At 48.3% G+C, this 26,179-nt stretch overlaps 2 protein-coding genes across 2 annotated transcripts in view; one reads left to right on the top strand and one right to left on the bottom strand.

Moving 5' to 3' along the window:
- The window catches only part of LOC149330895 (venom metalloproteinase BumaMPs1-like), a 37,746-nt gene extending 17,392 nt beyond the window's left edge, over positions 1 to 20,354 (bottom strand). Inside the window, exons 1-5 of the mRNA XM_089559507.1 lie at positions 19,882 to 20,354; positions 3,450 to 3,604; positions 2,963 to 3,072; positions 966 to 1,132; positions 787 to 879 (exon numbers count right to left, since the gene is read on the bottom strand). Of these exons, the coding sequence (XP_089415633.1) occupies positions 787 to 879; positions 966 to 1,132; positions 2,963 to 3,072; positions 3,450 to 3,604; positions 19,882 to 20,289 (933 nt within the window). The 5' untranslated portion in view covers positions 20,290 to 20,354. The remainder of the gene's footprint in view (positions 1 to 786; positions 880 to 965; positions 1,133 to 2,962; positions 3,073 to 3,449; positions 3,605 to 19,881) is intronic.
- LOC149330896 (uncharacterized) lies at positions 4,952 to 12,756 on the top strand. Its single transcript, XM_089560012.1, has 3 exons — positions 4,952 to 5,070; positions 9,920 to 10,700; positions 12,093 to 12,756. The coding sequence occupies exons 2-3, from the start codon at positions 9,922 to 9,924 to the stop codon at positions 12,568 to 12,570; spliced, it is 1,257 nt and encodes a 418-aa protein (XP_089416138.1). The 5' UTR covers positions 4,952 to 5,070; positions 9,920 to 9,921; the 3' UTR covers positions 12,571 to 12,756.
- Positions 20,355 to 26,179: the final 5,825 nt, after the last annotated feature.

The raw sequence follows: 26,179 nt of genomic DNA, 5'->3' as shown, positions 1-26,179 counted from the left end.
ATATATATATAGCACAGACGTCAACCACTTTCGAAACGTTTCGACTACAGTCTCCTGTTCGGAGTGTCTGAACCAGCATGGCTATATATATATATGCAAGACGGTGCGATTACTTCTTTCACCGAAGACATTCCCGTCGTCGACCAAGCGAAAGCATGTACACTGCAAGTGCCGATCGAAGTGGCCCGCTTAGGCCGTCTTCGACCCCTATGTACTGTTTCGCGTGCACACCTTCCCGTAGATTTTTGCTTTCCGGATCCAGCTGTCAAACCGCGCAGCATATTGCACAGCACATAGAACTCACAGCCCCTCCGTCTGCGAATCAGGTGACGTCAGCAGTGGGACGCAAAGAGCAGGGCAGAGCGATGTACGTCAGACGCGCTCACTGCAGCTGTGTTACGGAGTGAAGCCCCCTATCAGGATGACTTTTTATGGCCTCTCAACGCGCGGTACAAATTTCTTGACGAATTTTTTTTTCTCGGATAGACTGTTTGGAGCACTAGCTCCAATTCTGCAGATACAACGTTACAAATACAATACATACAATAATGCAAATACAAAATTGAAATAAGTTATTTCACATTTTGGTAATTAGCCAACTAATTAAATCATCTGCCTCTTACTTAATGCCTGCCGTAGCCCCTAATATAGCCCCAGGGTTAGAATAAATCTAAAGCAAGTTACCTTTTTTCAAGATTATGGACCCTCTAAAAAAAACTTCCGGTGTTTTCTTATACTTATACTACGTTATTATACTATTATACTTATATACGTTGTTATACTTACCACTTCAATTACACCACCGTCATCCCGCATAGAAACGGCGGCCATACGAGCTTCATCGTGATAAAGCGTTCGTCTGATTTCCGAGGTGTCAAACTGCCAAAGGGAGAGACAGGCGGAAAAGCTATCTTTGTGAAGAGCGCGTATGCTGTTCTGAAAACAACTTTTCAAAGGAATCTTACCTCACTGTGCACTATGTCTTTCGTTCTTGCGGTTGATAGCACGAACTTATCTGAAAACACGTTCGTTGGTGCCAGGTTCAGAGTGATGTCCTCGCTGAGCGCCACCACCTTTTTTCCGTCAACTGATCTTTCATCCAACAGAGTTGGGTAGACGATTGAGTAAGGGGCTATAAGGAGATTTACGGCCGCTCATTAGGAGAGTTGCAAATGTGGATCCCAGTAATGCAAATGATAAAAGACGCCTTTTTTTTCCTGTCGTCGTCACAAGGGCACGGGAACTTCGAACTCTTACAACCGGAAAAAACCCTGATGCTACATGCAGCTACATAACCGCTAAATATCTTGAAAAGAATGTTGGAAAAACAGTTTTAACTTTCCATGATGACATCTCGTCATAATGCAATTACAAAGGAAGCATTTAATTGTTGCATACGCTTGACTTCACTTTATTGCGCTACTGGCAGTCGTGACATCACACTGTACAAGGAATACCCGGACTCAGTAACCTTACGCGACTTGTGCAGATCTTTCAACAATTCCAGTGATTTACTCCAATAGCGGCAAGATTTTATGTTGGCGGAACATATCTCTCTGATCTACCTAAAGCTTTGCGATCAACAGAAAGAAGTGAAGAATAAAGGAACGAACGGCGATACAGGATATGGAAATCTCCAAGCAAGTACTAAGGCTTTGTTTTGAAAAAAAATACGACTCACCGTTTGCCGATGCAACGGCAAAAAGCACCAAATTCAAGAAGGGAAGTTCCAGCGGCTTGCTCATTTCAATAACTCCCATTCAAATGAGTCGGAGGCTGGTGGTTTATCTCATATAAAAACTAGGCGAACAATAAAGGGCACACAATATTCGCAGGATAAGAGCACTGCTGTTATGTAGGACTGTAATGCCAGTGCATGCAGTGATAAAGGTTACAAGAAAAGAATAGCTCTGTAACCTTTCAAAGAGGTCGAAATTGCCTGTACATCCCAAACAATTTGTTTGCCTATTTTTAAATCTCACCCAAGTGTCTCAAGAAGGGCGCTTGTAACAGTGCAAATGTCGACTTGAATGTTGAGAAGTACTTTGTCAGAGCTGTTTTAGAGAGAGACGATGTTCTGCGAGGTTTTAAGATATAATAATTGCAATAAGTTTTAGTAACCGGAAAAGAGACACGAGGGAAGTGTCTTCGAAATGTGTGCCAAAGCGCACATATGTCCATGAAAAGCTCGTCATTTGTTAAAACGAAGGTCGGTGAAATGCCAGCGCATTCGATTTGCTCGTAGCAATGCCTCGACCTTCAGCACTGTCGAAGAGCATGACGTCTTCGTTTGTGTTCCTTGTTCGTTTACTAGACGACTTTTCAATCAACCAAACCAACTTGAGGATGAAAGAGCAGAACCGGATAAACGGAAGAGAAAAGTGAGTCACTGACTGTGAACAATCAATGTCAATCACTTAGGCGGCTCGTAGTGAGCGCACTCTCCGCAAGCGACTGGACGTCATGGTGCGTCCCGTGATGCACGATGGTTCGCATCGTCTCATGAGAGCTGCCTTCGATTGGTGAACTCCTAGCGCGTGTCGATGAGAGGCGATTGTGTGCCTGTAGCTGTACTAAAAAAAGTATACATTTACGCCCCGTCACGATTTCGTGGTGTATGGTGTGGGCCGCTAAACGACAGGGCACGCCGAAGTGCTCGTTTGGCTCGTACTAACATTTTTAAAACGACATGCACTAGTCTTCAAACTACAACTGTTTAAAACAATTCTCGTCACAATGACGACAACCTAACGCAACGTTCAGCGACGTCTGGCGCACCACTGGACTATAGTGTGAGGACTGAATTTGGAAACGCCTCCAGCAGTGCAAAGTGGAAGTCAATGATAATAACACCAATGCGGAACCAGAAGCGCCTCTAGCAGCGTAAATTTGGATAATATCAATGCGGAACCGGAGACGACCATACACAGAGCAATGTTATTCGGCCTCGGTTTCCTCTTGCCTTCTACGCCTCCTTTGTTCGGCTGGTGCAACACGAACTGTGGGGCCTTGACGCTGAGGACACCTCGGCTCAGATTGGGCGGCACGCACTGCACGTCCTTCAAGTCGCGTCTTTTTAGGCGAAAGCCTTTAATGCCTCATCGTTGTCGGCAGAAGGTTGTCAGCAGAGGTGTCACGCTTTTTCTAGTCAGACCAGAAGAAAAATCTTTGAGCACGATGGGATTCGAACCACCATCCTCCCGTTCCGCAGCCGAGGGTGCTAATGGCTACGCTACTTCCTTCCAACGCACATGTAGTTCTCCTTGTCTAGGACGCGGGAGGGTGTTTGCAGAAAGGCATCGAATCAGACGGATGCCTCCCAAACGCCCTCCAGTGTCTCCAGCATTTAAGATTCACAAACAATTGTGTGCTTAATTAACATCTTAACCACACATCAGCGACACAAGCAGCAGCATCGCGCAAAATGCTTTCGCCTCACCGCACATTACGTCAACAAAGTGCCCCCCTGAATTTTTTTCACTGCAGCCTCGGCGGCATGCGCTTCGGGGTCTTGACGCCGACATCTTGGGAGGGCCTTGACGCCAACCTCTCGAAGGGGTCTTGGCACCGACGCCCTGGCAGAGTCTTGAAGCCGACTTGACACCTGCGGGCGTCGCATTCTGCTAACCTTTGAAGCAGCAACAGGGTCTGTGACCACCGGCTTCCATCGTATTTGAGAGAAGGAACGTAATGCGCGACCCGCTGGCCAGCTTTCGGCGCGAGCTGAAGTTTCGCTGGCCAGTGCACGAGAGCACTATGCTATAGCCAATTTTTTCACGCTTTTTATTACAGTGATGCGATGATTTATGTATACGTGCAATGCACAAGCATTAAGAAAGCAGTGGTAAATCAACACACCTAAGCAACCAGGCACGATAAGAGGGGCAATGCAGAGCCCATAACTAATGCATCATAACACGACACACCTAAGCAACAAAGAACTAGACAAAAGGCAGTGAAGAACAAAACACAAAGAGTGAGCACAAATTCGGTTCGAACTCGGTGTCTGTGTAGAAATTTGCTTTTATAAAGAGTTAGGTGAGGTTAATTCAAATTTTTCAAAGAATTAAGAACTGTATCGAAAATTAAGGGTGTTCAAAGATTTCAAGGGCTGTGTAAAGCCTGCCGCCCTGAACTAGTGGCTGTTTTGTTGGAATCAGTTTCCGTTATTACACTTTCATCTTCGCTTCCACCGACCCTTACGCCCGGAGTTCTCGTGGAATCCCTAAAAAAGCTACTGCACGGCCCGCAAGCCGCCAGCCGATCCCTGTTCCCACCCTTCCCTAAAATAGATGCCATATCGTCCACACCCTTCACCAACACCTGCTCCGCGCACCACCCTGTTTATTTCTGCCATTTCGAAACATTTCTCTGGCTTAGCTTCCTTATCTCCCGATAAGCAAGTAATCACGTAGCTGTCAACATCTCCGTTCCGTCCCAGCACCTCCGGTATACTGTGCACACCTCTGCGGTGTTATCTCACTTACATTTCTCGTATTGTCAACTCCCTACGCTAATCTTTCCACCACTTGTGCAGCGCCACTAGAGTGTACTAGAATTCTAGTACACTCTAGCTCTACCGCTGAGAACATTATTCGGTCTCACCTTTATCGTTACCAGGTTACGCCCTGCAACATTCTCCGACAATTTGCTTTTCATCTCTCTAACCACTGTGTTTATTGTCTTCCCTGGGTAAGTCCCGAGTAATACTCGCCTATCTCCTTTTATCTGATCTAGGGACTTTATCTTTACCCACTCCATGTTAGCTCTGGCGCACCTTCTCATGTTCGAGCAATGTTTGAGCCACCAGATAGACAACTCAAGCGTCTGCGTACGCAACGGTGCAACGGGAGGGTGGCGCCATCTGTCCTAACATTTTGAAAATAAAACGCGTAGACGGACCAATCACATTGCGCGATTTCTTTCGCCGTGACATCCACAGCCTCTTCGGCGTTCTCATTGCAGTGTATACGTTTCTTCCCGCGCTTGTTCCCGCGCTAGAAGCACTCGCGCAGTGAACATTGTTCGTGACTGACACGCATCCTTGTTTCTGGATTGTCCACCAAGCTGGTAAGTGCCCGTTCTCTTGTCGTATAGCTGTATTTGGGTGCACACGCGGTGACGAACTGCGTGCTTGCCTTCGAAACGTGTAACAGGCGTTGTGATGCTATAGTTTCAGAATCTCTTTCATGCTTGTGTTTGTCTTCGTCTACGCGAAGCAGTACGCAATACTTCAGAAGAAGTCATGAGCTCATTTTGAAGATTGTATGAGTGCGATACTTTAGAAGGAGTCATGAAGATGTATTTTTGAAGGTTGTTGAAGACAGTAAGCGCTGGGCTAGTGACGCTGTTAGGCGCAATGCATGGTTTCTGCCGCTGCTGTCTATAGCTTCCACCTCGAGTAAAGTCTACGGGACGCAGTTCGGAGTGACAGGAGGCTCCGTGGACTAAGCCCATACGCCAGAGTTTCACGTAAGCGATGTAGACCTACAGACCGTAGCTTTTTTCTTTTTTTCTGGAAAGGTCGCAGCCCCGCCACCTAATTTTCACTGCCACGATTCATGGAGCGGCATGATTTCTTTTACGGTCTTGATATAGTGTGTGAAGCGTAAGCTTCGTGAAACGACTGCGCGAAGTTCACATGCGCTTCTTCCGCACGCTTTGCCAGGAGGTCTTCACCTTTCACAGTACGCCTATTATCCCGGACGGCTTCAGCCGCTGGTTGAAGACGAGAACAGACACCAGCAGTAATGCACCTCTTAAAACGTTGTCTAGCTGGGACAACGGTGGCTGAAGGAACAGGGTGGTTTCGTGGCTGTAGGGGGTCAGAACGACTGCAAGCATGAACACTTGTTCTATTTTGAGAATGATGTAAATCCTCTGACTACAAACGTCAGGTACTGACCAAAAATGTCTGTAGCCGCATTTCTGTGACCCCGTGTTTGTTTCTCTGTACTGACGTGGTCTGTGTCGCCTTTGGGCCTTGAAACATTTCTAATACAATCGGTTATTCGTCTTTTTAAGCGCCACAGGTTATTATTTGCACGTGTGTAGTGGGTCAGATTTCTGTGCGATTATTCTCACTCAGAGATGCGTCTTGACAGTATAGGATTACCCGAAAGAGGAGGGGCTGTCTCATCAGACTGCCCGTAACGAAAACAGCATTCCCACGGCGACGTCTGTGCCCACATAGAGACAGCTGGGCATGCTTATGGCTGAAGGCTTGCGCGGTGCGGGCCACTTTGCGAGACGACTCCATGCCGGCGCAAACGCGCGGATCGGATATCGGATTCGCGCGCCGCCTCGCCTGCTCTTTGTGCGTTCGAAGATGAGAGGGTTACAGCGAGCTCGAGGGACAGCTGGAATTTAACGTCCCATTGAACCATGGCGGAAAGAAAGAACTAGAGAGGGGCGGTTACGTCACATTTTTTTTAAAGCCTGCCGCCCACTTGGCTGCCGTCTCAGCGCGAACTGGCATTGCAGCAGACGACGCCATTGAGCCCAGCGTTACCTTTGGCTGCGCCGTCGGCCAAAAACTCCCAGTAGTCCTTGCGAAAGCGCGTGGCTTCCGGCACATTTGCCCTTAATTACAAAAGGTGTCGTTAAGCCTATTTGCCAAAGTTGTGACAAAAAACTTAACGCAGATGATCACCATATTCTGTGGGGATGCGAGGGAAATCCTCCCCCCAGAAAGCTCCTGCCATATCCCTCAGCTGACAGCTGGGAAAAGATTATACACAATGAAAACAAAGAAATACAAGCGAATATCGCAGATTGGATCCTCCAGGTTGCCCCTTCATGAAGGCCACTGACAGTGGCTTAAAAACGACAAAACGTGCCTAATAAAGTTTATTCCTTCCTTCCTTTTGACGTCCTGCTCAGATAGCGAGGGCCTCCCCTGAGTTTTCCTTCCTCCTTGCATTGAACGGACTCGCTACCCCGCACCCGCCATAGAGGCTCAGTAATCGGAGCGCTCGGCTACTGAGCTCGACGACGGGGGCTTAATCCGCGTTTCGATGGAGGCGAAACGCATAAAACGCCCGCGTGCTGTGCGTTGCCAGTGCACGTTCAAGATTCCTATAGGTGATCGAAATTTGCCCGGAATTCTCCACTATACGCGGCCTGTTTCTCTCGTGCTTGTTCCCCTCCAACCGTTCACTCACGGTGCGCCTGGTGTCGAATGAAAAATTGTTATTACTGCGTCATTCCTTTCCTCGGAGCAATTTTCATTTGCTTAACTGTGTGCTACGGACACCTTTGAAGGAGAAATTCGGTGCCTTCCCGCATACTACTAATCAAAGGCAGTAAGCAGACACTATGTTCGGGCGCTTGCCTTTTGTTTTTGTCTCCTGTTTCCCCGCTTCAGTGTGCATGCGCTGTACTGCCTATCGATATGCACGACAAGTGATTCGATTGGATGCGCCCACGGTGATGCGCCACAACGGGAAAAGGGCAGGTAAGTTCCGTTAAAGGTGCACTGAACAGGAATCTGAACTCGTCTTTTTGCCGCGGGAACTCAATCTACACGTCCCGAGCATTCTTAGAAACTTCGATGTATTGACCTGTGTGGCCGATTTCCCTAATTAAATCGAATTAACGTCCGGCTCCCGCCTTTATTTTTTTTTAATTCTCCCTCGTACGGTGCGCGGAGTCGACCAACGCGCGGAGTGCCTTTCACCCAGTCCCGTGGCGGCTTGCCGCTCTGCCATCGGCGGAGTAATACGTAGTAATCCGCAGAAGCAAATAGTCCGCGCGAATTTTTCTTTTTGCGGGCTTATTTTGCGGCTATATTATCAGCGAATTAAACTATTTATTGACGGAAACCTAAAAAAACAACATAAAGCGAAAGAAAAGCCTCCACGGAGCTGGCTGAAAGGCACTCCACGCGTTGGTTGACTCCGCCCATCGTACGAGGGAGAATTCAAAAATAAAGGCGGGAGCCGGACGTTAATTCGATTTAATTAGGGAAATCGGCCACTCAGGGCAATAAGTCGAAGTTTCTTAGAATGTTCGGAACGTGTAGATCGAGTTCCCGCGGCAAAAAGGCGAGTTCAGAATCCTCTTCAGTGCACCTTTAAGAGACGAGAGCGGCGACTGCGGGATCTCGGTGCAGAGACACACTCGAGTGGTGTAAGGGTTATGTCTAGCGCTGGCAATGGGCAATAAAAAAAAAATCGAGAAATAGCGAAACCTATAGCGCTAACTATAGGACGAGTAGGCTGACAGTGTTTCGTCAGGTGCGAGCTCTGGCGTGGCATTTTAATTGATCTAAGCTATCACGGCCGCCCGTGTCGAAGTTGTAAATAACTTGGGAATGAACCGTACATAGCACGAAGAGGAGCATTACTCCCACCTATCTTCAAACCGAGCCACTTCTCCGCCCGGACCGAATTCTGGAGAGAGATCGCCACAGGGTAACAGCCGCGGCTAGCATTCCCGAATTAATGATCCACGTTCATTGCGTTTTGACGCGACCTACATACTTTAAGTCAGCGACTGTAGGTGCGTGCTTTGTTCTGAATTGCAAGGCCACTCATTGCTTACGAAGTTGCCTTAAACTTTCTGGTTTCCGTTGTTTTCGTGAGCGTTACACGTCTGTTTCGATTACCTTCAGACACTAGGGTATGTCCAACTCTCTTGGGCAAAATTTTTCAATATTAGAAAACAGTAAGAGAAATTCGTTAATGGAACATATCCCTGTTAATGGAACATCGTCAATGCCGATTTACCCAATGTACGCCTGCGGCCTGCGCTACAGTGCCGCGTTAATGAAGCAATGCTGTCAGCGCCAACGCGTATTGCTATAGTGCCGTGTTTCTGCCACAGCGTTGTCCACGCATGCAGCGCACATCTCTCTGTCGCTACCGCCACATATATATCGCTCAAAGCGCAAATATTAGTTTGATAGCAGTATTTATTCATGAAGATGATGATGTGCAATGCACAGCGCGAGACGAGTGTGTTGCAATTTAACACAAGGCGTGTTCGGCTGCGACAGTAGCCTGCTCTCGGCCACTGATCTGTTCGCGCCGCCATGGGTTCGAATCCAGCGGATATTTATTTGATTTATTTTTATTTATTCCACTCGGCACAAACCCACAAACAAACCCAAGATCTTGCTCGGGGTTTACCCATCGGAATAGTGCTTTCGCGCTATTATTTAGCGAAAGGCAGGCTACAAGATACTGCAGACATGGTAGATTATACGTTGGGTTTAGTAGCACATCATCCTCCTTGGTTTGTCCATTGGGGGCATAGGATGGCTGTTTTAAGGCGAAAACATTTAATGCCTCATCGTGATCGACAGAAGGTTGTCAGCAGAGGTGTCACGCTTTTCGGTTGGTCGAAATGGTTATGACGTCAGAGTGCACGGATTCGCAGTAATGAGGTCACCCACGGATGGCTGACGCCACCTTTTGGAGCACACGGCAGCTAATAAAATTGTTGTCGTCCACTCCGACAGGGTGCGTAAGGCGTCCGTGGATGACCACATTACATGCCTCATTACTGCGAACAGAGCCATGGATCCAACCGAACTCATCGAAGCAGGCAGAAAGTCGTACAAAGAAGCAGTCAAAGTCGCCAGTCAAAGTGTGTAGTTGTAATGTGCAGTCAAAGTGTGTAGTCAAATAAAGCACTAGTACAGCACAAACAGTCTCGCAGTCAATGCCAAACAGTGCGCCAGGAAAGGCTTTCGCCTTGCAGCACTTTAGACAGCCAAAGTGCCCCTTAAATTTGTTTTTATTCGTTGCCGAAGCAGAAGTGAACACGGCATTTAACAGAGTAAATTCCTCAAGGAGGGAGTACAGGTGGCGATTTATTCCATCCGTGATCCCTCGAGTGTAAGACATTTAGATGCTGCTACCCGAATAGACACTCCGTACTGTCAATGGTAATACCTTTTGTTGGCACTTTGCAGCTATGACAGCGTTCTCCGACTTCTTCGCCGCATTTTCTCGGATGATGCCTCCGGTTACACCGCACATTGACTTCATCATACACTATCGCAACGACTGGAACGACATCGTGGCCATGAAGGGCGCACGGGAAGTCCTGAAGGGCGTCAAGTACCCGGATGACGACACTCGCCGTTCGCTGTATGCTGCGTGGCTCAAGGTTTTCGCCTCCAACGAGTGGCACGACTCCTTCGACGGCCTCATGCTGGACTGCGTCGCGGCCACGCCGTCGCCGACGAACCCAAAACAGCCTCTGTTTGCCAACATCTACAAGGTCAGGGATCGCACCATCGACAGGCCTTACCCGGACGTCCTGATCCCCGTATTGAACCTGGACAAGATACCGGACCTCTTCGCGCGCAAGCTGGAGCCAATAGAGCCCCTGCCCTCTTCTCGCGGCATCGTCGCCTACCTGGCAGACCTGATCAGAAAGAGTACCACCAGTCGAGAGGCACTGGACGAAGCCGGTCTGATCATCGGCTTCATCAGCTTGGCGCTAGCCGTGGTCGCAGCCAAGTCGGTGGGGGACGTGCAGGATTTCTTCCGAATCCGAATGAAGAGGGCGCTGGCTGCGGCGGTGCCGACGTCTTATGACGGAGACGACGTGTTCTGCCCCAGCGGGAGATTCCTGACCGAACTCTTCCAGAAGACTCATCGTAGTCCCGACGTCGTTAAGCCTTTCCTCGTGATCCTGGTTCTCGGACAATACGCCTACCACGCCAACTCCAAGGAGGTCGCCCCGAGGTAAAAGCAGGAGACCCAATTGTTTGGTTCTTGAAACTTTGAACCCAATAACAAAGAGGGGAGCAAAGTGACAGTGAGAGCTGTCACCGAGAGGAAGGCGCTGCCTGGGAGTCTTGTTTCTTATTGAAAGGGGGGGAGGGGAGGGGGCGCTGAAGTGTACAGAACCATTGGAGGTCTCTCACGTTCTTGACTATGCCGCACCGCGTCGCAACATGTCTGCGAGTCTGAGCTTGATCGGGGCGTACGCCATTGAACAAAGCGACACTTTACCTCAGCTGCTATTGGCTCCATAGGCAGGTGTTGGCGCAAAAATGCTGCCGTATTGACCCGTATAAGCCAGGTTACCCGAGACACCAGTAAAAAGTTTTACGGACCGCTGTTTGTTATCTATAGGACATTGCTTGAAGGCACCGCAGCTGAATTATCGGCGCGCTTATGCACTTGGACTCGGGGCCGTACGACCGTGCCTTACGCACTTTTAGATCCGGTGCTGACAAAAATGTATTATAAACTACGCATTACCGTAACGTTTCCTAACGATTGTTTCTAATTTTTAGGGCATCATGCGGGCAGATAAACGACACGACAAAGCATCGAAATTAGCATCAAACGTTTTCGACCGACTTACTCTCGGTCAAACATGAACTAAACATTCATTCTAAGAAAGCAGAACGAAGCACAAGAACAAAGAAGGACGCCAGGACTTAGCGCTCAGCGCTGTCAAATTTTATCTCGAAAGGAAGCGAATCCATGTTCATGGAGCACATTGCTGCACAATTTTCCCATTGTTCTAAGCTTTTGTTACTTAATTGTGGTATGTTCTGCAGCATCTCCCGCGATGTCGCGTTTGCTGCTGCTGTGCTTTATCTGGGCTTCACTTTCTTTGTGACCTTTTGCTGGCTTTGCTTTCAGCTTTCGCGTTTGTCACGCAACTTTGTGTCCTGGTTTCCCTGCAGCAGTGTTTTTTTTTATTGTTGTGGTTTACTTGATCATATGTGCCCTTGGTGATATAATGGGTTTCTGTAGGCATGGAAAATAATCAGCAAGCCCAGCAGCAGGTCTTGAAACATTATAACCTCGTCTCTCACGGGAGGTACTCGTTTGAATAATCCACGCATGCAGTTACTGCTGCCGCCGTGTTGGCACAGTGGTTATGGCGCTCGGCTGCAGTCCCGAAAGACGCGGGTTCGATCCCGGCCGCGACAGTCGCATTTCGATGGCGGCGTAATGCTAGTGGTCTATGTACCGTGCGATGTCAGCGCACGTTAAAGAACCCCAGGTGGTCGAAAGTATCCGGAGGCCTCCATTACAGCGTCCCTCATAGCCTGAATCGCTTTAGGACGTTAAACCCCATAAACAAAACCAAACCAGCAAATATTGTTTGCTTTGCAGCGCTGACGTCACGTTCTTGGAGGAAGGATACCTGAAGCAGGCGAAATTCGGACAACTGGAACTAGTCGAGCTCCTGTACGGCGTGCAAGAGAAGATGGGACTCAGCGCCACTATGGTCAACCAGATTCTCCAGAAGGACGGCGGTTCAGAGTCCGTGACGAAATCCGGTCGTTACGTCGCCGAGTTCCTGAAAGATGCTGCTCAGCCGATGCAGAAGACTAGACCGTGGTGCCGCACAGCCAACAAGAGCTTCTTTTTGACCTTGCAGCTGTGTAATAACTTGAACTACGCCATCAGGCTCACTGCACTGCTGGCTCCGGACCCGAACAGCCAGCTGTGGCAGAGGCCAGAGTTCGGGGAGGTCCCAGCTCAGCGCATGAAAGAGGCTCGATTCTGGGCGAGGGATCTGAAGCGCGCCCTGCGCGACGGAAAGTACGGCGAAGCTGGCAAGTCAAAGGCTGGCGAGGGGAAGGGCTGAATGAGTGGCGCGAAGCTGTAACCAACGCGTAACTACGGGTTTTTCATGCAGCAGCAGTTGTCTTCAATGAGTCCAGCATGGAGATCATGCGACTGTTATAGCACCTTTGTACAGTCGCGCCTTTCCTGGGCCAAGTGCAGCATCAAGCTGATGCAGCGTTTTTTTTTTTTATCTAGGAGCTGTTGTTTGCCGTCGCAATGTAACCGATTGTCCTTTCGAGTGTTTAAGTCCCTTTCGGGTAATAAACGATGTTTGAAGTTTCCTGTTTCTCTATACAATTTCCGCGGGGAAAATAAAGAAAGATAGATTTCGAAACAATCTTCAAACGAAGGCAAGTCTCCTCGTTGACACTTTTCAGCGGATTGAAGCTTCAATTTCCTTTTCCAAGTTTCAATTTCAAGAATTCATCATCCTTCTTGTCTTCTACCGTGGAAAACTGGTGTCTTTATAACTTAAAACGAAAAAAAAAATTGGCTGTAATGGCCGCTAAGAGAAAGATTGTAGTATTATTGGCGAGCAAATACGGTGGTTACTTTGCCTTTATCTACAGTTGGTAAGTACAAATGCCTTAGCTAGGTCAGCACAGCTCCTTTCTGTATTGCGTTGCCGAAGGATAGGGGTGGAATACATCTCTCACCGCCTGGACGGGCGGTCTCTCGCTGCTGTCACGTGACTCTACATCATCACTAGACAAGGCGGGACGTGGCAGCGGTACCAAAAGAATGCGGATGTCGTCTGGTTCTGCGTTGCGCATCACTGCCCTCAAATTCACCTTTTATGCTGCAACGACCGCTAACATCATCATCATCAGCCTGACTGCGCTCACTGCAGGACAAAGGCCTCTCCCATGTCTCTCCAATTAACCCTGTCCTTCGCCAGTTGCGGCCACCGTATCCCCGCAAACTTCTTAAGCTCATCCGCCAACTTAATCTTCTGCCGCCCTCTGCTACGCTTGCCTTCTCTTTGAATCCACTCCGTTACCCTTAAGAACCAGCGTTTATTTTTACTTCGCATTACACGCCCCGCCCAAGCCCACTTCTTCCTCTTGATTTCAACTAGGATGTCATTAACCAGCGTTTGTTCCCTCGCCCACTCTGCCCGCTTCCGGTCTCTTAACGTTACACCTATCATTTTTCTTTCCATAGCGCGCTGTGGTTTGACCTTAACTTACCCTGAACCCTTTACTTTAGCCTCCACGTTTCTGCCCCATAGGTGAGTACCAATAACGTATGCGCCGTCGAATATTCGTAACAGTGACGGCTCCAGTCTGCTTTGTTATTTTTTGCTTTTACTTTTGGAGGGGCACAAGGACTTATCGAGCAATTTAATAACAGTAAGAGTGTGTGTGCCAAGGCGCGTTCAGTTGCGTAGATTAAACTGCTTCAACTTTACTGTAGGACGTGATTAGCATTTGCTTAGCAATAACAGGTCAAAAGCAACCACAGATAACATTGAAAAAATTACCTTTTGTCTCAAAATTGCATGAAACAGCCACCTGACTGACGGTTAACTTGAGCAAAGAATCCGAACCAAATTGTGAAGAATTCTGCCACCTTATTTGGCTCCTGAATTTAGATCTAGAGAAATATAGTTTCCCCAAACTCTAATGCATTACCTTGCATATTGTACAAGCATGAAAAATATCATGATTGTTCGACTTTCAAAAAGCGAAATACTTTTCTTTATGCCCGGATATACATTTAGGCAGAAAAATTGTTCCTAATTGAAATAACGAGTGACGCTTTATGAAAAACAGGCGTAAGAAAGGAGTTTGTTGAAGGCGGGAGTCAGAGCGAGGGAGATACGTTAATATTGCGAACCTTCCCAGCTGAGTGCTGGAAATTATTTTCTGCTTAAAATTCTACACATGGTGTCGGCCGCGAGAGCTTGCGGTATCTGCGATGCGTGGCGATGGAACGAAACAAAACTGAAGCCAGCAAAACTACTTTAAGCAAAACTGCATTGCTGCGCCATCTCTCGTCACTGAGTGTGGTGTAGAGGCTAGCTCGCTGTACTGCCGCAGCAGGCGCGCCGTGAGCCTCGACGTCACGTTCTGTGACGGCAGATGGCGCAGCAATGCAGTTTTGCCTGTTTTGCTTCGCTCCGCCGCGCATCGCAGATCCCGCTAACTTTTGCGGCCGACAGTACGTACATGTATGTTAATGCGTCGGATCAAAGTAAACCATAATTTTGTAGAATAAATTCGAGGCACAAACAAAATCCAGGAATGACGAAAACTAGCCTTGGGCTAGATTTTTTGCTTAAGTGCGCTATCATCTGGAGGGGGTGTCATGTTCTTTTTAAAACAAATTAATTTTTGAATTACCAGATGAAATGGCTTTTGATATCGTCTTGCTAAGCCCTTGCTGGTTAAAGAAAAACGTTCTATAGAAAAGCTTGCCCGCAGTCATAAATAGTCAAACCTCTCTATAACGAAATAATGGGACATAACGAAGGAAGTACACTTCTCTTAGAAGCTCCAATAGAAGCCTGCGCATTTGATATCTGGCTTTTACGAAGCAAAATTCTACGTTCGGATATGAAAGAATCTGCCATGAACCACAACGGCTAAGTGCGGGGAATGGCCACTATATGTGCTAGCGCAGTAAAAACGACCACATTTTGCCAGTGGGATCCGAACCCGCGACCTACATATATCTCTTTGAACTAGCAACTAACTTAAGTAAAAAAAAGCGGCAGAGACACTAAGGCAGCTTACGTGTGGGAATACGAAAGCATTATTGTCCATGGGTGCACTGACACCCACCCAGACACATAACCGTATGACAGCACTCGGAACGCTGTACGACGAAAGGAAGACAATTTTGATACGGACATTTGTTTTTGAGGAAATAAATGGCGCAGTAACTGTCTCACATCTCGGCGGACATCTCAACCGCGCCTTAGGGGAAGAGGTAGTCTGTGAAGGCATACAATTGAAGGTGCATATCTCGTCGGTTCGAATTGCTGTCGCAAGCTAGCATCCAACTTGACTAGCACATGTAAGATATATGCGACTATAAATCGAATGACACCACCCAGAATGCGGTAAGACAAACGGTTGCGTCACAGTTTTGGTATGAATGTAGTCGGGAAAACTGGCGCCGCATTCAGTCGGCCAGCGGGGAGCATAAAAAGAACGACATGTATGTGTTTGTCTGAAATTGCGGTGCTAGGCTTGATGTGTGCGTCCGTAGGTGTGCTTACGGACGCTTGTTTACGTCACCCTATTTTTCTTGCCATCGCTGGAATTTTCTGTACCATGTGCGAGTACACACAGTCACACACGCCACCGGCTTTTTTCGTAATGGGACTAGTAATGCTTTCGGATTAATATATTACAGAAATTTATGGAGATTTCGAGCCGAGCGTTTGTCCCGCTTTGTGTCTTTCTGTCTTTGCATATTCATCTCTGTAAAACGCCCCCAATTTCATACCCCCACCAACGACCCCAACTTGCTCCTGTAAGTACTGTGACCAAATCACCCAGGTTTCACTTTTGATAATTTAATTCTTACTTCGAGGACATCATTTGTGTGCTGCGCTTGCCTTTTGTATTTTCCTGAAATGTTTCATATATGGCTGAAACCTCTGCATGTCGCATAACGTTCGGCTTCGTGTTCCTGAGCCTCCACCTCCCCTGACCTCCGACTCGACCTACGGACATAGGGGCCGAATACGCTTTTACGCTCTCTCCCTGCTCTCCGCTGTTCCGATTTAACATCGGCCAAGCATCTTCCACTCGGTGGTCACTCTCAGCGAGGGTGAAAAAAAAAAAAAATCAAGTCGTCCCCGAAGCTAAGTGGACGGACGGCCGACGAAGCCGTCGCTTTCGCTTTCCCGAACGGCCGCTCGAGAACTTCACACAGCTCTCAAGACTCGCCTTGATGCACCCGAAAAGCCAACGCTCTCAAGTTCGTCCCTGAGTGAAAAGCAAACACGCGGCCAATAAACGAATAACCGCCGCGCACTGACGAACGAGGCGGTGCTGCGCCTTTGTTTTCGCAAGGAAGGCACTTAGGGTACGCGAGAAGACAGAAGAGCGAGATAAGCAAGACGTTAGGCCTAGCAGAATTGAGGGGGCGGGGAGCCACCTAGCGGAGGCGGGATGCACTGTACCGCTCCAGCGGACGGTGCCAGCCGGGATGAGTGGCCGTCTCTGCGGCACGGTCGGCGTCCCGTGCTTGCACGCGTCAATCGTTTAGACACGCGAAGCACAACGCGCGGTAAGGCACCGTGGTCGCTTGGAGCGCCTTCGCAGAAACCGCTCGAGTACCAGTTCCGGATGCACAACCTCCATAACGAACCTGTGGCCACTCTCCTATGCACATTCTCTCCAAATTTTTGCTAGCCGTGGTGGCAGCCATTATGGTAACGCCTATTGATAGCCTACCGATTCCCTGAAGTCCAAATGCAGGGCGTACTAATATGGCAACGATATTTTCCCATCACGTGATTCTAAGTGATACCACGATGGCTGACATTAACGCGAAACCTATTAGGAGCACCCTGGTCTTAATCGTTTGGATGACAAGCAAACAAGACCTGAATTTTAAATTCAAAGCTTGTCGAATCCCCGAGTACTTAAAAGTGCTCTGCAGAGTCAGAATGAAGCCGGACAATATCGATTGGTTACCACGTTCTAATGACAAAGGGCAGGACAAAAAATTAAAGCTAGATGTCGCCACCACACGCCGTTTTCAACAATTTACTGCTGTGCCATGAAAACTTTGTTCAGATTGTTTTTTCAAATTTACTTCAGATTCGTGACGACAGAGTCTTTTTCATCTATGACATCTATGACATCGGAACATAGGCTTGCTGTGAGGCTTATCCTTCATTCATGACTGCCACACAAAATACCCTCGCGTCTTTCTTGTAACCCCCACACGAAGATATGAGCGCAAGAATTTTGATGCCTCAGGCTTGTTTAATATAGTCAAACATTGAAAATCTGAAACAGAACTCGGAAAGCCATGACCCATAGTTACCAACTTCTGTTTTCTTAAATTGTATTAGACACCCTAGATGTATCCTACTACACATCCTGTTATTCTAATGAGTCACTGCTGCCCCCTGGTATCGCTCAGGGGGAGACATCTACCACGGCCGCTTGATGCAGAGCGCAAACTCGCTTTGCGCTTTGCATCAAGCGGCCGTGCCCTAACTAGCCTAGATCTAAACACACCCTACTCTCAGAATTGTGAACGAAAGTACTCTATTTGACGCAGTCACGTCGCTCTCACGGTTGTCACTCCGTCCGGTCCCGGTCACCACGCATAATCCCAAGAGCTCCTAAACATGCGTCCGCACCACACGGCTATCAGCTAGCAGCCTATGCAAACCACAGATGACGCCACTAATGCCCCTTGGCGATAACCCACAGTTCGCGGCTTTCGGTTCACCGATTTCGAGGCAGACAATGATTACGGCTTCGCATGGTACGCGTCTGAACCAGATAAGTGCTGTGGACAAACTTACTACGAGACAAAAGTTACCGCAGTACCCAATTTCTGTCCCCAGTTCCAGCGTAAATGAACCAGTGGTTGAGGCAAGTCTTCACGATAAAGATGCACAATACTGTACTACCGCGCCCAGCATGAGCGACACCGCGCGAGCTCCCGGGCAGGCGCTAGAGCGTTGTAGCTCATGCTGAGCGCGATACTACATTGTCTAGAATGAACAGGCATGCCCAAGAAAAGGCGAACTTTTATTGCGCGAGGCAGTCTGCTTAGAAGGTCTTTCGCCGGAGGTGCAGTGGACTAAGATCACTCCTGGCACGAGCTAGAGTCGAAAAGACGCCGTTTGACCGACTCCTGAAGCAATCGGGACCGCAGGTTCTTGAGCTTGACGTACAGGTGGATACAGCTTCATAATCTGCCCTAGAAGCCATGTCGCTTTCAGCATTCCATCCCGAGAGAGAGAGAGAGAGAGAGAGAGAGAGAGAGAGAGAGAGAGAGAGAGAGAGAGAGATAACTTTATTGCCATAGATTGGCGGGATTTAGGGCAGGTGGGCTTGGCGTGGCCCCCAGGTGGAGGCGACTTCCTGGGCCCACGAAATGAGTGCCAGTTGGATGCTCTTGTCTGGCCTTTTCAGGAGTTGGTTCCATCCTTCTTCGGAGGGAGCTGGCAGTAAGGTTCCATCCCGAAGAGGCCTGTGGTTGAGGAGGAGGAGGGGGGGGGGGGAAGAGGCGTCACATCACAGAAAATAACATTTAGGCGTCGAACCAAACATGGGCATTATACAGCTTCCGAGTATCAAGATGCGCGCACAAACAGTATTGTTTAGGAATCATTGACCGAACCCGGTCGAAAACCGACCCAACCTGTTACCTGATGGAGCTGCGAAGAGCAAGAAAATTCAGGGGTACTTTGACTGTCTAAAGTGCGTAGAGGCGAAAGCGTTTTCCGTACCACTTTGCCTACGTGACACTGGTGACGTCACCACTGGATGACGTCACACATAACTGATGACGAAGTAACGACAAATTACTAATTAATGACTAAGAACTAATTGTCTGATAATTAATAACGCTTAAGCTTCGCCTTTAGGAGTGGAACGCGGCAGCGTATTGTAGCGCTGCCAGGGAGTCCACGGAACGCCACCACCCGTTCGGCGCGATGCCTTTCCGTATGAACGCAACGCTTTTTGAGGAAAGGAAATGGCGCAGTAATTCTCTGTCATCTCGGTGGACACCTGAACCGCACCGTAGAGAAAGGGAGGAAGTGGGAGTGAAAGAGAAATAGGAGCCGTAATGAAGAAACTGAAAATTGTATTTGAGGGAGGGAAATTACGCAGTAACTGTCTCACATATTTCGGTGGACACCCGTCAAAACGCGGACACGGCTGCCGACACGGCTGCTAACGAAAGTAGGACGCATTAAAGGCTTTCGCCTTAATACTTGTGGTACGAAGGGTCATTTCAAAGGACTTAAGGGTCGCCGCATAAGGCCTGCTTTTAGTTGCGCTGCCTGGCTGGGAGAAGACACACCGAGCTCACATTATTTGTTTACGTTTTCTAAAAAGTGAGAATGCTACTAGATGTGAAGCGAAAACAACTTAAGTTCATCTTGAGGAAAAACACAGCGCACTCCTAAGACACGGACAAAGAAAGGCAAGACAGCGCTGTATCGTCTTGCCTTTCTTTGTCCGTGTCTTAGGAGTGCGCTGTGTTTTTCCTCAAGATGAACTACCAACTAGCCCGCTCTTCCACCCTTGCAACAACGAAAGTACTGTTAAAAAAAAAAAAAGAAGAGGAGAGGACTGACAGCACTATTTCCCTAACGTTGTGCGCACTCCTTTACACTCACCTGTGCGTCTGGATCGAACTCGTCCGGAGACAGCAGGTTGACGTCGGCCAACCACCGCTCGACGTAGACGGCGCTCGATGCCGTCCCCATTGGAATGCGGTACGACCTTAGCAGCCACTGGTGTAGGTTGCATTTGGTGAGAGGCAACAGCTTGCGACCACCACTGGTGCAGGGCGTCTCGTATCGCTGTCGCCCTTCCTCCCACTCGCTAGATGGAACGCCAGGACGGGCGGGTTTGCTCGTGCGATCTATATGCTCCCAGCAATCTTCTTCCGAAACATATGGTGCGATGCATTGACAATGCAGTGCGCAATCACTCGGGTGCAATCCTTCGGGACGCGTCTCCGACCTGTCTGGCAAGGCGGGTGCCGGGTCATCTTGCGGCCGAGGCGTTGACTCGAGAGACATGGCCGTGTCCAGTGCCACTTAGCAGGCGATGACGAGGCGACGGGCTCTAGGTTGGCGTGGCTTCCTGCCCCGATGTAACACTGCGTCTGATGATGATGATGATGATGTCCTCAGGCTTACTGGCACATACCCGCGGCGTGGGATTGGCCAGGGTGCATATCTTCTTCTTCTTCTTCTCCACATGAAAATGGCATATGTATACCCACGCGGGGGGATTGGCCAAGATACGGTGGTGAATGCCAAGGAGGCATAAATAATAAGATGTCGAGCCACCTGAATGTGAGCATTGTAGTGCCCCGCTTTCAGATATTCATATTCTCTTTAACTGTCCATTTTATGGCACCCATCACCGAAGTCATTTTGAAAAATTTCATAAATACCACATACCGTTCTTTCCTTCACTTCTGTTATGAGATGAACCCATTACACCATGCGACAACGTCATGCCTTATTTAAACACCATTGGAATTCTTATTGCGCATAAGAAATTTCATTTTATTTTTGGCCAGGGTAATTCGTAAGAAAGAGTACCCTGGCACCGACAAGAGGGCCCTGTAGTCGAGCAACGGCAGAAGCAAACTCCTCAGCCTCTTGTCTCTGGCAAAAACCCAGCTTTTAGCTTCCGTTCAAACCCCGTGCATTCAGTTCAAATTTTAGTCTGCATTTAACATATTCGGATGCTATTTATTTATTCATTCCAGTCGTTTACATTGGGATTTTTACCGTTTTGTAATACACAACGTATTAGGATCTGTCTCATTTCATTTAATATCACACAAACTTAAAAAAATTGTTGTGGCGCTCTTTGACCTTAGCTTGCGCCATTAAACTCAAATCCTAATTAACTAACAATTCCAGGACAGCCTGACACTCTGCGAGCGATTCTCTGAATACAGGCGAGCGATGATGATGATGATGGATATATACCGGGTGAAAGATGTGAAAGTTCGCGCACCGCGCTTACACTACAGGACAACAAATAACACGTTTGCTTACAAGTGTTGTGGGACCTCGTACACCGGCGTGCTGACGCCATCCGAATTTCGTGCCATGGACTTCCTGATGGGACGTATGATGCTTTCACATTATTAATCTATTTTATTTTTGTAGCTTATGCTTGATTCTTCACGCCCCTACCGACTAAATGGGTGAGGAAGCCGAAGGGCCATGTTGGGTGACAAAAGAAATCAATCGAACGAGCCATGCCATGTTTAGTGAGGAGAAGAAGAAGAAGAAGAAGAGCCATACCACTCAACCTTGTACCACTCGCCAGCCAGTGTGCTATTATATTCACGATTATATAATTTCATCTGGTAGATTCCTCTGTTAGAATGTGAATTCACAACATTTCCTTCTCCGTATTTTTTGTTTTGTACAAATTTTAGCTCTGCGTCCCAAAATTTTAAAAATGCTCCATTCCCTGTACATGAGTGTGTTTGTATCCGCTATGCACCCTGGCCAATCACCCGCCGTGGGTATGTGCCATTAAGCCTGAGGACATCATCATCATCATCATTCCAGCTTACAGACGCCGTGTTACATCGGGGCAGGAAGCCATGCCAACCTAGAGCCCGTCGCCTCGTCATCGCCTCAGCGGCACTGGACACGTCCTGTGGCATCGTCCAGTGGCACTGGACACGGCCATGTCTCTCGAGTCAACGCCTCCAGTACCGCCAGATGACCCGGCACCCGCCTTGCCAGACAGGTGGGAGAAGCGTCCCGAAGGATTGCACCCGAGTGATTGCGCACTGCATTGTCGATGCATCGCACCGTATGTTTCGGAAGAAGATCGCTGGGAGCATATAGATCGCACGAGCTTCGAACGTCCTGGCGATCCATCTAGCGCGTGGGAGGAAGGGCGAGAACGATACGAGACGCCCTGTACCACTGGTGGTTGCAAGTTGTTGCCTCTTACCAAATGCAACCTACACCAGTGGCTACTGAGGTCGTACCGCATTCCAATGGGGACGGCATCCAGCGCCGGCTACGTCAAGCGGTGGTTGGCCGACGTCAACCTGCTGTCTCCGGACGAGTTCGATCCAGACGCGTGCACGGGTGAGTGTAGTGCTGTGCGCACAACGTTAGGGAAATAGTTGTGTTGTCAGTTCTCTCCTCTTCTTTTTTTGTTTAACAGTTCGGTTTGGTTAGGTTTATGGGGTTTAACGTCCCAAAGCGACTAAGGCTATGAGAGACGCCGTAGTGGAGGGCTCCGGAAATTTCGACCACCTGGGGTTCTTTAACGCGCACTGACATCGCACAGTACACGGGCCTCTACAATTTCTCCTCCAAAAAAATTCAATCGCCACGGCCGGGATCGAACCCGCGTCTTCGGGTCAGCAGCCGAGCACCATAACCACTGAGCCACCGCGGCGGCTTGTGTTGTCAGTTCTCTCCTCTTCTTTTTGTTTAACAGTACTTTCGTTGCATTGGCTTCACAGCGTCCTCACTTTTTAGAAAATGTAAAGAAATAATGTCAGCTCGGTGTTTAGTGTGTCTTCTCCCAGCCAGGCTACCTTTAAGTCCTTTGAAATGACCCTTCGTGCCACAAGTATTAACGCGAAAGCCTTTAATGCTTCATACTGTCGTTAGCAGCCGTGTGGGCAGATGTGTCTGCGTTTTGACGGGTGTCCACCGAAATATGTGAGACAGTTACTGCGTAATTTCCCTTCCTCAAATACAATTTTCAGTTTCTTCATAACGGCCCCTCTTTCTCTTTTACTCCCACTTCCTCCCTTCCTGTACGGGGCGGATAAGGTGTCCACCGAGATGACAGAGAATTACTGCGCCATTTCCTTTCCTCAAAAAGCGTTGCGTTCAAAGGGCAAGGCATAGCGCCGAACGGGTGGTGGTGGTCCCTGGACTCCCTGGCAGCGCTACAACACGCTGTCGCGTTCCGCTCCTAAAAGCGAAGCTTAAGCGTCATTAATTATAGGTCAGTTAGTAATTAGTCACTAATCAGTAATTAGTCATTAATGAGTAATTTGTCAGTACTTCTTCATCAATCATGTGTGACGTCATCCAGTGGTGACGTCACCAGTGTCACATAGGCAAAGTGGTGCGGAAAACGCTTTCGCCTCTACGCACTTTAGACAGTCAAAGTGCCCCCTGATTTTTTTTGCTCTTCGCAGCTCCATCAGGTAATAGGTTGGGTCAGTTTTCGACCAGGTTCGGTTAATGATTCCTGAACAATACAGTTTGTGCGCTCATCTTGATACTCGGAAGCTGTAATGCTTATGTTTGGTGAGAATGCAGCCCAGAACGAAGCCTAAATGTTAATTTCTGCGATGTGCCGCCACTTTTTTTCCCCCCTCCCCAACCACAGGCCTCTTCGAGATGGAATGCGGAAGGCAACATGGCTTCTAGGGCAGATTATGAAGCTGTATCCACACGCACGTCAAGTTCAAACACCTCCGGTCCCAAGCTTCAGGAGTCGGTCAAACGGAGTCTTTTCGACTCTAGCTCGAGCCAGGACTGATCTTAGTCCACCGTACCTCCGGCGAAAGACCTTCTAAGCAGACTGCCTCGCGCAATAAAAGTTCGCCTTTTCTTGGGCATGCCTGTTAATTCTCGACAATGTAGTATCGCGCTCAGTATGAGCTACAACGCTCTAGCGCCTGCCCGGGCTCTCGCGCGGTATCGCTCATGCTGAGTGCGGTAGTACAGTATTGTGCATCTTTATCGCGAACACTTGCCTCAACCGCTGGTTCGTTTACGCTGGAACTGGGGACAGAAATTGGGTATACTGCGGTAACTTTTGTCTCGTAGTAAGTTTGTCAACAACACTTATCTGGTTCAGCCGCGTACGATGCAAAGCCATAATCATTGTCTGCCTCGAAATCGGCGAATCGAAAGCCGTGGACTCAGGGATTTCGCCAAATGGCGTTAATAGCGCCGTCTGTTGTTTGCATAGGCTGCCAGCTGATAGCCTTGTGGTGCGGACGCATGTTTAGGAGCTCTGGGGATTACGCGTGGTGACCGGGACCGGACGCAGTGACGACCGTGAGAGCGAAGTGAATGCGTCAAATAGAGTACTTTCGTTCACAATTTTGAGAGTAGGGTGTGTTTAGATCTAAGCTAGTTACGGCACGGTCGCTTGATGCAAAGAGCAAAGCGAGGTTGCGCTTTGCATCAAGCGGCCGTGGTAGATGTCTCCCCCTGAGAGATACCAGGGGGCAGCAGTGACTCATTAGAATAACAGGATGTGTAGTAGGATACATCTAGGGTGCCTAATACAATTTAAGAAAACAGAAGTTAGTAACTATGGGCCATGGCTTTCCGAGTTCTGTATTACTCCGCCGACAACTGCAATAGTAAACGAGTCAGATTTTCAATGTTTGACTATATTAAACAAGCCTGAGGCATCGAAATTCTTGCGCTCATATCTTCGTGTGGAGGTTACAAGAAAGACGCGTGGGTATTCTGTGTGGCGGTCATGAATGAAGGATAAGCTTCACAGCAATCCTATGTTGTACCCGACTATAGCCAGACCTCTTTAACCATGCATTCCAATCACGAAACTGCACATCAGAATCCGTGCATGCCTTGCTGTCTTCTTCTGAAATTATCAGACCGAGGTGTTTCTTGTAGTATGCGCCCCTTAGTCGACCCCTTGTAGCCGCTTGAGAGCGTCTTCTTTGTCTTTGCTTTGATCAGCATCGACAGAATCGGTTTTGACCAATCACAATCTAGGAAACATGGAACGCTAAGAGATCCACTACTGCTATGATCGAGGATCTCTGGCAGGTAGTGCAAATGTCCGCCGATGCATGCTTCATAAAAAAACAATTCGCTAATTGTCATCTGCGTTGGAACTAATCAGCGATGTACCGCAGTTTGTGCAGTCTAACAAGTCGGGTTGCTTGTTTGAAACGTCCAGCTCACTGACACCTGGACATCTGCTTCAACCTTTTGATCACTATCTCGCCAGAATTAGTTTAATCTGCACGCCGTTATCGCGCCATCTTCTCTAAATGAGCAACAGCCCACTGACATATACCTGGTGTCCCAGCTGAAAATAACCAAGGTTTCAAAACAGACAGTACGTCAACGCCGACCCAAACCCAAAAATAAAAAAAAAATCTTTTTCGTCCTCCAAAATGAATTGATTAACGAGCTCTAATTAGCTAGCTTCTTAAATATTGGCTTGGGAATGAGTGCCAGTTCAGGAGTTATCGATCGTCTTTAAAAATAGCTGGCTGAAATGTTTGCTCCAAGGTAACATTCACGCAGGTTTATTTACTGGTCTTAGACAGCTGCTATCCCTCGCCCAGAGCACCCGCAAAACACCGTCGGGCCCAGCGCTCCCGAAAAAACGGTTTTCGTACTGTCGAGTCGACTCTTGGGATGCTGATGCAATACCGCTGTCACGTGGTATAGGTTTAATATTTCGTGGGCTGTCTTTTCGGTAAAAATAGTAGGTAAATGGTATTTTGCTGCAAACATTTCCTCCGGCTATTTTTCAAGGCGATCTGCAACTTGCACATTGAGAATTCTTTCCCGACATCAATAATTAAAAGCTTGCTGATTAGTATTTAGCAACTGATTGATTTTTCGGAACGAAAATACACAAGTGACTTGGCCATACGACACTCAACAGCACTCACCTGGTTTTATTACCTTAGGTTAGGGCCCTCCGTCCTTTTTAAATACTGGTTACTTTTAGCTGTGAAACCTGGTGAAAAGGCGCAGATGGAAAGGCGGAGCTAGCCACTGACGTCATTTTAATTAGTAGGGGTCGCAGCTGGGATCCTAACTGTCAGCCGTTAGAGCCATCGCGGCATCCCGACTCAGACCGTTGACGTGCCTTTCTTTTCATCATGTAAACTGTTCCCCCTTCGACGTACAGGCGTACCCTATTGCGACGATGTACAAGTGCGGACGCACTTAAACG

This window comes from Amblyomma mixtum, chromosome 9, assembly GCF_055824585.1.
Source record: "Amblyomma mixtum isolate Tamu chromosome 9, ASM5582458v1, whole genome shotgun sequence".
In the NCBI taxonomy this organism is placed as follows: Eukaryota; Metazoa; Arthropoda; class Arachnida; order Ixodida; family Ixodidae; genus Amblyomma; species Amblyomma mixtum.
This window is presented reverse-complemented; position numbering and strand designations above follow the sequence as displayed.